Source organism: Schistocerca americana, chromosome 6 (genome assembly GCF_021461395.2).
Source record: "Schistocerca americana isolate TAMUIC-IGC-003095 chromosome 6, iqSchAmer2.1, whole genome shotgun sequence".
Classification (NCBI taxonomy): Eukaryota; Metazoa; Arthropoda; class Insecta; order Orthoptera; family Acrididae; genus Schistocerca; species Schistocerca americana.
In genome coordinates, this window is record NC_060124.1 from 638,237,331 (window position 1) to 638,250,437 (window position 13,107).

A 13,107-nucleotide genomic window follows, 5' to 3' on the forward strand; every position below is an offset into this window, starting at 1 on the left:
CCCTCCACGCTGCCTTCCAATGCTAAATTTGTGATGCCTTGATGCCTCAAAACATGTCCTACCAACCGATCTCTTCCTCTAGTCTAGTTGTAGAGCTGCATGTCCTCGGGAAAAATTATGGCTGTAGTTTCCCCTTGCTTTCAGCCGTTCGCAGTACCAGCACAGCAAGGCCGTTTTGGTTAATGTTACAAAGCCAGATCAGTCAATCATCCAGACTGTTGCCCCTGCAACTACTGAAAAGGCTGCTGCCCCTCTTCAGGAACCACATGTTTGTCTGGCCTCTCAACGGATACCCCTCCATTGTGGTTGCACCTACGGTACGGCCATCTGTATCGCTGAGGCACGCAAGCCTCCCCACCAACGGTAAGGTCCATGGTTCATGAGGGGAGTTCCTTCATAGTCAACAGTTAAGGAATGGGTGGCTGAATTCATATGTGGCATATGTCTGTAAGATGACTCATGAACAATTTCCTAGAATTACAATCAAATATGAAAATGCTGAGAAAGAACACAGTGTGATATTGCAAGATCAGTAATTAAAAAGATGTGCAAAACAGTTGATGCCGTGGCTGTACCAGAAAGTGAGTGGCATATCTGTTGAAGCCTCACTACAACCTAATGTGAAAAACAATTTGGGACAATCTGACACACAACTGATTCTATGCACCAATCTGTTCCCGTGGATGAGAGATGACCGAAATGAAACAGCAGTTGCACAAAAATAGCCAAGGTGACTTCATCGGAGAGAAAGAGTGGTCATTGTTTTCTAGGATGCAAAAGGGATTTGTATTTTAGATTAGCTTGCAAGACTGAAACAATACCTCACAAATACTATGCAAGTATTCTGACTCAACTGGATGAAAAAATATGGAGCCAAGACCCAGGGGGAAAAAAAAAAGTTTATCGTCAGTGAAATGCATATGGTCACAAAGGCACTTTCACAATAGGAAAACTGGGAGTTTCAAGTGTGAAGTCTTCAAATATCTATTCCATTCTCCAATTTTTTCACATTCTGACTTTAGCTTCTTCTTCTTTTCTTTTTGTATGAATGATTCACTTAAGACTATATGCGTCACAGCTCAAAATCATTTTGTGAGTCAACAACTGGATATGTTTTCACTGCTCTGTCTCTTGTAACTCCGTTGGACATGGAGGTAGCAAATGAGGATATAGGATGTCCATGACATACTGCTGTGCTGTCAGAGTGACCTGAAGTCATATCCGATGCTGCCCCACACGCCCTCTCCCTATGTCGTTGTCATACTGACTGACAACTGCAATCGCGGGTCTTGCAGAATGTGACTCACTGCTGATCACATGACAGGTGCAGGTGTGAAAGGGTTACAATGTGCTCGGTGTACATTACAGCGATTCTCCCATGGGCTCGTCAGACACGGTCAACTGGAAGCTTGCTGACAAGCACGCCGCCCTTACGTTCCCAAGCAGTCCAACATGGGGCCACTACCACATCTGAATGTCTCACAAATCTGCATATTGCATAATTCAATCAGCCTGGCAAATGGAGACACACAATTAGGCCCCTTCAAATTTTGTTACGTGCTGATAATGCTGACTCACAGAAGTACAGGGCATCTGTGTCCTTCACAGGGATCACTCAACATCTTACACTCTTCACATCTCTTATAGCTCCTACCATTCATGGTAACAATCCGAGACACAAACAAAGCTAATGCAATCTGGTGGCCTTTGTATCCATTTCAGAGAGTTGCGACTCTCATAATTTACCACTGGTATGCACACTCGTGAAACTACGTTGCTTCAGGGAGCTTCCCTTTTTTTTCTTCAAGCAGTTTAGTTCTTTGAATCCATTTTTCTTGTAGCTCAGAATAATTATTTTATTGTGTAGCAAACTTACAGACTAGCATTCTGCTCTGAGCTGTCGGAGTTGGCGGTCATGTGTGTGTGAGGTGTGCTTGCTTGTGTGAATGAATGGTGTGTATTTCTATTTCTTTTTCTGATGAAGGTTGTGGCCAAAAGCTTATGTGTAAGTGTCTTAACTGTGCCTGTCTGCATTTTAACGTGCCATCTTTATGGTAATTAGCACTCTATCTTTTCCTACACTGCTGATATTCCAACCTGGAGTTTCCATTGTTTGAACTTATGGTCTACTGTTTTATTTTGCAGTGCACTTCTACAAGTGTAATACACAAATGTTGCCTTAGGAAAGAGTCACAATAACATCCATGTCTACCGTTTGCTATTTTTTACGAAATAGCATGTCACACTCGAAATTTAACTTAGCCAATGAAATAAGTTTGAAGATTTATTGTGTGTAAAAGACACTATGGCCCACTGTGTGGGAAATGTGGGAAGTTCTGTGCAGAGACGGAGTTATCCACAGACGTGGTAAGTCTGGGGAGCTATACGGGTGTTAAAACATCGCCACCTGCTGGGATGAGGGGCCACTTACTCTGTGGTGACACTGTGCCAGCAACGAGCTCCACCAATTGATTAGCACCACACATGACAATGACCAACCAGCTGCTTCTCTGTGCAGAGATATAAAATTTATCGATTTTGGACGTCGGGTGACAATCTGTCACATGGAGAACAATGTTTACTCTGGCAATTTTAACACTAATCTAGTGTTCTGCAACATATTAATGTGAAATGTTGTCTATGATGTTGAAGCGTGTAAGTTAAACTGATATCTGAGAATTTGTTGTTTTTGTGGCACTATCTGGAAAATGACCTCTCTTGCAGCTCCAAGCATAAATGTCAAGTGAAGAAGAATAATTAGCACAGCACACTGGAACCGAGTAGGGATCCGGTTTACTGCTCGGCCACTAAATTAGCATATTGTGAGTACACCAGAATAGACGCTGTACACACTTGCATATACTACATACACAAGTACAAGCATCGATCAAGCTACTGTGAAACTGCACTCTGTGTGACTCATCACTACATCAGAATACTGTAAATGTAGTGATTCCAATTTCTTAAGGTCTCTTCCTGTTTGTTTTCATCAGTTGGATCTTATTTTTCAAGTATGTGGGAATCCAATGAGCTGCCTGTTTGGACACATTCTTTCTGTATGTCCCACAAGTTGGATTCTTTGGAGACACATTGTAACTAGAGTTTTTAGGAATTTGCCTGGAGATTTCACGCTGGGTTCTGTGTGATGTGTTCCATCTTTTATTCTTGGGCCTAAGATTTTTACTACAATTTTACATTCTTCTAATTCAGTTTGCTGTTTTCATGTCTTGTGTTGGACAAAGAGTCTCTCTCATGCATAAAGAAATTCTAATTTGATCACTGTTGTACAATGTTAGATTTTAAAGTTCCAGGAAAAATACTTTTAGTTAACTGAGAGACAGTTTGTATTTTCTGAAGTCTGGATTCTATGGCCTTCTTTTCATTATGATGTTCAGTGGTCTTTTTCACCTAATTATTTAAACTCTTTAACACCAAATACTATGTTGTTGCCTATATAAGTTCAACTAGTGCCATTTTGGTATCAGCCAAGAATTTTTTCTCCAGGCGAAATTAGTAGTCCAATTTTCCTAGCTTGCTCCCTTAATATTTCAAATTGCTTTAGGACATCAGTAATGTTTTTGTCAATTAGTATTATGTCATCGGTATAGGTTACACAATATAATTCTATCTTTAAGTTTACGTTCTAGTCAGTGTAATAGTGCACCTGCTCTTCTCCATTACCTTACAATTTTCTTAGGGGCATAGTTGAATAGCAATGTGATATGCCATCCCATTTTCATATTCTTATGTCTGTCTTAAATTACACTGCTTGAAAAAAAGTGAGACACTCAGAAGGTGGGGAGAAAACAAATTGAAACATAGCGAATTTAGAGGATATGTGATGTTATTTCAGTGATAACAAAACAGAGTCAAATTTACACAGAACTTATCAGTTTGAGCCCACTTATCAATACAGCAATGCACCCTGTCTGGCCTGGACAGTGCGGGAGGATGTCGTAAAGCTGCTGCATACCCTCCTGAGAAAGGTGATCCACAACTGTTGTAACTGGACATTGCAATCATGGATACAGGCAGTGGGACGGAGTTGACGTCCATGTTGGTCCCATAATGTTCTATCGGGGACAGATATGGGGATTTTGCTGGCCACCGGAGTATATCAACATCACACAGACAATTTAAAGAGACACATACTACATGTGGACAAGCACTGGCCTGTTGAAAAATAGCACCACAATACTATTACACACTGCTGTACCATCAGAGTTCCCTCGGCCATTACAAGCCGTGACTTGAAGTCATACCCAATGGCTCCCCACACCATGGGGCTCCTTTGTGACCCCCCCCCCCCAAAAATGTGGAAGAATGGGACCTCTCCCAGTCTCCCCGGGTCACTGTCAAACTTCTCCACGATAGTCATTTGGAGCAGTGCAGGACTGGGACTCATTAGTGAACATAATGTGACACCATTCATTAGCAGTCCATACTTCTCGATCATGGCACCACTTCGCATGCAGTCATTTGCTTGAGTGTTAATGGCAGCCTATGCGCAGGATGGCAATGCCATAGTCTGGCTGCTCCTAGCTGTATGACACAGCATGTTGCAAGGAGTCTATTACAGTGAACTCCTGTTTATCCGAAATGATCAGGACGGTGGCCGGTTCCGATAACGAAAATTTCAGATAAATCAAAGTCCCCCTGTTTTCACATGTGAACACTCCAAATTGTGTCAATATTGCGAAATACGATCGTAAAACGTGCGTAGGGTATGTAAAATGTTTCTGATACAGTTGCAAACAACCCTGTACTTTTTTACTGAAAAAATTGTGTTGACATGTTAAAAAGGCACCAAACTATGATTGAAAACTCAAAGTTTTTAAATGCTGTATAACAAAGCTCGTTTATTTTGCATTCTCACAGAAAAAAATCTCCCTTATTTGGCAGCAGGAAAAAACAGGAGTTTTAATTTTATTACCTGCTCTTTTGAATAAAAAATAAACTACTGAACAAAATTGTGAAACAAATCTAGAGATTACTCAAAGGAACGAAAAGTCTGTCTAGAGGAACCTTCAAGAAAATTAAAAAAAAAAAAAACCTTTTAAGTTATGGACATAGAAGTTCTAGGATGCTTCATTAGAGTTTATTTTTTGGTAACGAAGTCACGAATGTCTTTTTTTTTTTTTGTTTTTTTGCTTGAGAAACTATTGCTGCAACAATACATCTCCACCATTGAAATCAAACTATTTCAGGATAAATCGTCTCCTCCTGTTGGCTGATGTACTCCAGGGCAGTTTGGATCACTTCGTAACAGAATGTGTGAGGAATATTTTTCTCTGATTCATCATCAGAAACATAGTGTTCTAACGCTTTATGATCGGTCACAATTTGGACGATTTCATCCTCAGTCACATGAAAAAATGCCATTTTCCATCCACTCTTCAATGTCTTCGAAGTGTGTGTCTTTACAACCAGCTTCTCCAGTAAATTCACCAAAATTATGTCAGCTTGAGTTTCGGTATTGCCTCCTCCTTCCCACCACTTAGGTTGCCTTACGATCTAAGAGTTTTTTCCAAGACCTAACAAGAGGAACTGGAGGAATTAGATTCCAAGCTTCAGCAATCAATGAATAACACTTAAAACATCAATTTTTTTAAGAGCTTCCACAAAATCATCTGCAGCATCAATCACACCTATTCAGTATTCCAGCATCTTGCGTCTGTAATGTTTTTCTATCGCCTCAAGAATACCTTGGTCCATCGGTTGACATAGAGATGTGACATTTTGTGGGAGAAATACAACTTTGATATCCCCATCTTGCAGATCACCTGGGTGATAAGGAGCACTGTCCACAAGAAGTAGCGCTTTTCAAGGAAGTCCATTTCCTTCCATGTAATTTACTACAGCTGGAACAAACTCTGCCTGGAACCACTCTCTGAAGATGGCACTGTTCATACATGCCTTAAGACTGATTCGTGTACCTCAGTGGCAAAGCTGGTTGGTTGGTGTCTAAATGCTCTTGGTGTTTTGGATTTGCTAATTAAAGTAAGACACAGTTTATGATTGCCAGTGGCATTACTGCAAGCAAGGACAGTAAATCTTTCTTGGATTTTTTTGTATCCTGAAGCCATTTCTTCTTCTTTAGAGGCAAGGGTTTTCATTGGCAGCATTTTGTAATTCAACCCAGTTTCATCACATTTGTAAAGTTGATTGCCAGTATAACCTCCTTTGTCAATGATTGTGTGCAGTTTCTTCTTAAAATCAGTGTAGCAGCTTCATCCCCAGATAATGATTTGGAACTGATGGCAATTTCATGAATGCCACGCTGCTTCTTGAAACGATCCTGCTGGCCATTACTTCCGAGCAATTCTTGCTTCTTTCCTTCAATCAGCTCATCAGCTCACTTTGACAAAGTAGAGGACCTGAAACTGACACACCTTTGGCTCTTATTTATTCGTGCCACAAAAATAATGCCTCTTCTAACTGAGGATGTGAACCTTTTCTCATTGTTTTTCAAGATTTCACTGCGCTGCCCAATGCTTGGATGGAACAAAATTTTTAAATTCCTGATCAATTTGTCTTCCGATCAGTAATTGTACTCCTACTCTGCAGCAACTTTTGTGGGTGGCTCACCAGCATCAATTCTCTGTGAAGCTCTTTTTCCAACAAGATCACATTCATTTTATGTTTCGTGCCTGTAGTCACGTTCAGTGTTCTTTCTACAGACACTCGACTGAGTCCTTTATGGTTTTTGGCCCCTTTTATCTCTGGACACTTTAAGGCACATAGTGGGAGCACGAAACCTCAAATCAGAAACACACAGATGCACAACTTGACAACACTCGAGATGCACTAGACAAACTTTTGACTTTTGAAACCAGGCTGTGGCAGCCATCAAATGAAAGCATTCGATACATCTATGCCATTTCCTCTGTTCTACCCAAGCCCACGTGGCAACACAACAGGGTGTTGTACGTTCACTGTTAAACACTCAGCTTTGATGTACCGACAACAAGTGGAAAGTGTTAGGCGGCGCACTCTAATTGTCGGTTTCGACAGGGCTACGTTGCGCTGCATAGAACAATACTGTATGTACTGTACTTCCAAGGAGTTCCAATAGATGGCTGTGGCATACGAATAAGAAACACACTAGAGCTTCAACCAACACATGCACGAATTGATGATACTTGGACTTTTGACACGCACCAGTGCACTGATTAGCAGTAGATTGCCAAAAAACACTAGCAAATGCTTGGCTCCAGGTGCATGCAAATTGAAACTTGTCAAGCGTCAATCTAGCTAGCCAAAAGTGTAGCTGCACGAGAGTTTATTGTACTTGTTCTCAGATGGCAGTCACAGACATGAACAGATTACAATGTACTCAGTACACTACACAGTGATGCTCCCTTGTAGCGGTCTGATGTAGTCAACTGGAAGATTGATGATGAGTATGCCCTTACTTTCCAACATCAGGCCACTGTCAGATCCAAATACTCCAAAAATACAGATGTTGCAAGGTTTAACCAGGTGACCAAATGGACATCCACAATGAGGTTTCTTTCAAACTCTCATCAGATAATGCTGTCTCACACCAATATGCAGCACCTTCATATCCTCCAGAGTGATGATTCAACATCTGACGCTATTCACATCCCTTATATACCACACGATGCTTGCTAAACAGCAATAAAAACAAAGAACACTAATGAATAATGAAGGAAAAGACAGACTGTTACTTACCATAAAGAAGATACCTTAGGCTGCAGATGGGCAGAATTAAAAGACACTTACACAAAGCTTTCAGCCACAGCCTTCATCAGTAAGTAGTAATCTGTCTTTTCCAACATTGAAGATATTCCTACTGGAGTTTCCATTGTTTCAAGGACACTGATGCTTTTCTGTGAGTGTTTCCTTTATGATGTTTTCTGCATTTTAGCTATTTTTTAAAAAAGAAAAAAAAAAGAAAGAAAGAAAAAAAAAAGATTTGTTGCTGGAAAACTTCTGAAGTCCAATAAAGGAGTTACAACAGCCATATATGATTATCTGGTGGACCTTGCAGAACCAAATTCTAGGGCTGAAATGTACTGTTGACCAATGGGCATTAATCAGAATGAATACTAAATAAAAAATTAAATCCAATTTTACACAAAAAACTCAGGTTCTATCACTGTTGTTTTTCGTTCTATTTTGCTCTTATGTTTGCTATGACCTGTTAAGCAGAAATTTTCTTTCTATCTATAGAGTTACATTTGCTGTAATGTATCTTACCTGCATGTTGTTTCTTCTTTCTTCTCACTGCTGCCCCAATCATGGCAAGCAAGTCATCCTCACTGCATTTGCTTTGTATTGCATCTCTGAAACAACAGTTAAAACACCCGTTAAACAGTACCAGGCCAACACCACATAGTGAAATGTTGGTACACTAAAAAGGAAGAAAAACTTTGCAGAAATCTTCAACAGTAATCTTGTAGTCTGCAGTAGGCAACAGCAGGATAACAAACCCACTGGACAAAAATGGGAAAGTCATGATAGAAGTTACTTTTATTTTTATAAATAAACAGGTATCTTACACAAATGCTCAAGAGTATACATAGGATCTCGGGCTGAAGAGGTGGAGCAGAAACTGACATTAGTTTTGTTGAAGGGGGAGTAGTGGAACACAGCACAATTTCTTGCAAAATGAAGCCAAATTTATTGATAAACTGTTAATTAATTGCCAAGCTCACTAATGTGACCATTTTACAACAGGTACTTACTGCTTGGAGTATATGTGACTTTTCGGGCTTGCCTGATAGATCTGTTGCAAAAACACTTTGGGTTCCCCACCAGATAACATTATGCAAGTCCCTCCCTCAATATTTCAGTGACACAACGTTTTGGCATCTTCAGGTGATGGTGATTTCCACCATCACTGCTGCAAGATGGAACTGGCAATTTCCACATGACAGCTTTGAAATTTATCATGTGGATGACTATGACCATCATATTTAGAATTCAGAGGATTTCATAGAATACCTGAAGATGCTTAAACTAGAACTTTCAGATCTTTTAGTTAGCTCAAATGTTATATCATTACTTACAAAAGTGCCCTGCAGCCCTCATTAGAGGTTATTAGCAGCAAGTTTGAGAAAGAAATTGTGGTGCTGTTTAAAAATGTGCATACCTCATCCTATTTCTTATGTAACACCAACTACTTTAATCAAGTGGACAGTGTTCCCATGGGAGATCCTCTATTTCCCTTAGTAAATATCCAACATTCCTCCTTCTGGCAGAATGCTGAAGAGACATTTGTGGTGTGGCCCACATAATACAGACACTACCTATGTTCCTGCAGCATTTGCACTCGGTCCATCTAAATATTCAGTTCACTGTGGAAGTACAAAAAGATAGCAGCTTACCATTCCTGGATGTCACGGTTAGAAGAAAAGCTGACAGAACACTGCGGCTTAGTCTCTACTGCAAACTGATACACGCAGAGTTATATTTGCGGTCCAAAAGTTGCCATCACCCTCCACAATGTGGTAGTGTCTTACACTCCCTGGCACATAGAGCACATGTGATCTCAGATACCGACAGTCTGCCTGGTGAACTGTAACACCTAAGAACAGTGTTCCAGCAGAATGTTTATTCTTGTAAACAGATTTGCAATGTGTTCTGAGCAAAGCAAGTTCAGTGTAGGGATGTAAATGAAGTTACTTAGACAAGCACTGCAAATGGCTTTCCTACCATATTTCAGCGGCATGTTTTCAAAAATAGAAAGAATCACTAAGAGAAACAGAATCAAGTGCGTTTTTTGTCTACCAGCAAAACTAAGGAATTGTTTGTGTTCAGTTAAAGACAATCTTGACCTTAGAAAACACAGATCATATATAAGATCTGATGCCATTATGGGAAATCTTATATAGGGCAGACACCTCACATTGTGCAAGAACACTGTGTTCAACAGCGCTGACAAAAATGCCACCCAGTAAATTAGTGGTAGCAGAGCACTGCCTGAATACAGGGCACCACATGTTTCCCAAGAGGACTGAAATTTTATTCTCAGGATCATCACTCTAGGATTGTGTTTTTAAGAATGAGGCATGTATCCATACGGTGGGCAATCTTACCAACAGGAATATGGAATTTTGACTAAGCACTGCCCAGAATCCAGCACTGACTGCCATGAAATTAAAACAGTAGAAACCAGATCCTCCGATGTATGACCTGATGCAGCACCTTGCAGAGAGTTAATTCAGCGTTTAACCACACGAGTGTCCAGAAGTGCAGTCATTGCCCACAACACATAAGCAGAAGGCTACTATGAATGGCATTTCCATCCAACTGGGAGTGCCTTCGTACTCCTGCTTCTAGCCTGACAAATTTCAATTCTGCTGTACAAATATCACCAGTCACATCTTGCAGCAGTGATGACAGGACCCACCACTACCTGAAGATGACGAACAGTTGTGTTGGTGAAATATTGTGAGGCTTGCACAAAGTTATTCAGTGGAAAATCTGAGAAGATTCGTATACATTATTTTTCTGTGACGCAGGTAATGTGCAGCCAAATGTGATAATTTTCTGCATTTGCCTTTTTGTACATTTCAAAATACCACAAAAAATTGGCGAGAAACACTGAATATATGACATAACCAGATGACATACCCCACAGCATGTGCAGCAGCCGGGGTTGAGTGTAAAGGAATGATTGAGCAGTGCAATACTTTCATTTGAGCAAACAGAGCAAATTTCGAAAACATTTTGTAAATATGATCTGTTGTAAATGTAGATGTTACAAAATTATTGTCCCTGCTGTAATCAAGCAAAAGCAGTTCTGATTTTGTGTTTTTTGCTTCTGTCCTCTTTTTGTTTACAGACATTAGTTAGTAAAGAAAACATAGGTCATTTAATGGCAATGATGCTATTCTGAAGTTTATACTCATCTACTTTTTATGCAATACGGTAGGTTTTGATTTGTACTGTACTTTGCAAGAAATCAAGGAAACTGCAAGATCGGTAAATAAAATAATAAACTTCAATATAAATACATAATTGTTAAACACAATGAAAAAATACTGCCTGCCATATGCAAGACTCAAATCCTGAACGCCATCACTAAAGTCGCACATGTGTGTCCGTAGCCACAATGATATGAATACTTGACTTGGGTTGGGATGATCAAGTGTGACAGACCGAGAGGCTCTACCACTGCAAGCATGACAAGGTACATCATCTGGTGACATTTATCATTCACTTTTGACACATTTCCCAACATTTGTATCGTATCCAACATTTGTGATCCCATGTGTCTTGTATTAAATTACTTGTCTCAGGGTCATCTACAGTGCTTTGGAGGTTTTTAAATGTTAATACGCATCACCCTGTCTGTCTGTGTGTGTGTGTTTGTGTGTGTGTGTGTGTGTGTGTGTGTGTGTGTGTGTGTGTTTATATATATGAAACAAATACTAACAAAGAGATAGAGGGCCTGGCCAGTACTTACCTCAGCTCAGTACAGCTGATACATACACAAAACAGAACAGAAAATTGACGTATCCTAGCTTTCGGAACTTCGTTCCTTCATCAGGGAGGAGAGAGGGGAAAAAAGGGGAAGAAGGGAAAGTGGATTCAGGTTTTGCATCGGGGTCGGTTACAGGGGTAGGAACCGCTGGGTAGAGAAGGTGGTCTGGGAATATTGTAGGGTTTGACAAGGATGATACGGAGGTTAGGGGGTTGGCAAAAGGCAACTCTGGGTGGTGTGGGGAGAATATTGTCAAGGGATGATCTCATTTCAGGGCTTGACTTGAGAAAGTCATATCCCTGGCGGAGTAATTAGTTGATGTATTCGAGGCCAGGATAATATTGGGTGACAAGGGGGATGCTTCTGTGTGGTCTGGGGGTAGTACCATTGTTGTTGGGTGGGGAGGAATGTATTGCTTGGGAGATCTGTTTGTGGACAAGGTCTGCAGGATAGTTGTGGGAGAGGAAAGCACTGATATATAATATAATACAGGGAAACATTCCAAATGGGATAAATATATCTAAAAACAAAGATGATGTAACTTACCAAACGAAAGCATTGGTATGTTGATAGACACACAAACAAACACACACACAAAATTCAAGCTTTCGCAACCCACAGTTGCTTCATCAGCAAAGAGGGAAGGAGAGGGAAAGACGAAAGGATGTGGGTTTTAAGGGAGAGGGTAAGGAGTCATTCCAATCCTGGGAGTGGAAAGACTTACCTTAGGGGGGAAAAAGGACAGGTATACACTCGCACACACACACACACATATATCCATCCGCACATATACAGACACAAGCAGGGTATATGTGTGGATGGATATGTGTGTGTGTGTGTGTGTGTGTGTGTGTGTGTGTGTGTGTGTGTGTGTGTGTGTGTGTGTGTGGCATACTGATCTGATCTGAACTATGCAGCCTTAAAATGGAAGTTTTTTGATCACTCCTTATTTTGCTCCCTGCCACATTGGCAATATGTACCGCAAATCATCAGACAGACGACCTTCCTGCATGCTTCATGTTGTGTCTAGACAAGACAGCCTAGACACAATGAGAGGAAGCCGAAAGGCATGCTCTAAGTTAAAAAAGGAGGGCGTGAGGTCTGAAACAGGATACGTAATGAATGCTATAAAGAAAAGTACGTAGCTTCTGGAATACTTAACTTTAATCCATCCTTTTGGTACATCTGGAGATTGTGGTGATACAAGTGAGACTCTTTATATACATGCAATGTTACTAATGGCGCCTTGCTAGGTCGTAGCCATTGACTTAGCTGAAGGCTATTCTAACTATCGGCTCGGCTAATGAGCAATGCTTCGTCCATGTAGTCGCTAGCAAAGTCGTCCGTACAACTGGGGTGAGTGCTAGTCCGTATCTCGAGACCTGCCTTGTGGTGGCGACACGCGGGTCCGACATGTACTAATGGACCCTGGCCAATTTAAAGCTACCACCTAGCAAGTGTGGTGTCTGGCGGTGACACCACATTCCTCCCCTGCAAATCGGCAAATGGTCGTGTTATAAGGCTTCCGCCCGCCGTGGGGAGAACCCCATGTTGACGTATGCGATGAGGTGGGGAGCCTAACAACAGGCGAGGCTGTGCCACCCGCACGCGGCCATTCGGTCCAAGGGGAGCTAAGAAACACCTGAAAACCT

The 13,107-nt window shown here is 41.0% G+C and overlaps 1 protein-coding gene across 1 annotated transcript in view; it reads right to left on the minus strand.

The window, feature by feature from the left end:
- LOC124620355 (molybdenum cofactor biosynthesis protein 1-like) overlaps positions 1 to 13,107 on the minus strand; it is a 66,107-nt gene that overhangs the window by 17,297 nt on the left and 35,703 nt on the right. Inside the window, exon 6 of the mRNA XM_047147028.1 lies at positions 8,224 to 8,309. Coding sequence (XP_047002984.1) covers positions 8,224 to 8,309 — 86 coding nt within the window. The remainder of the gene's footprint in view (positions 1 to 8,223; positions 8,310 to 13,107) is intronic.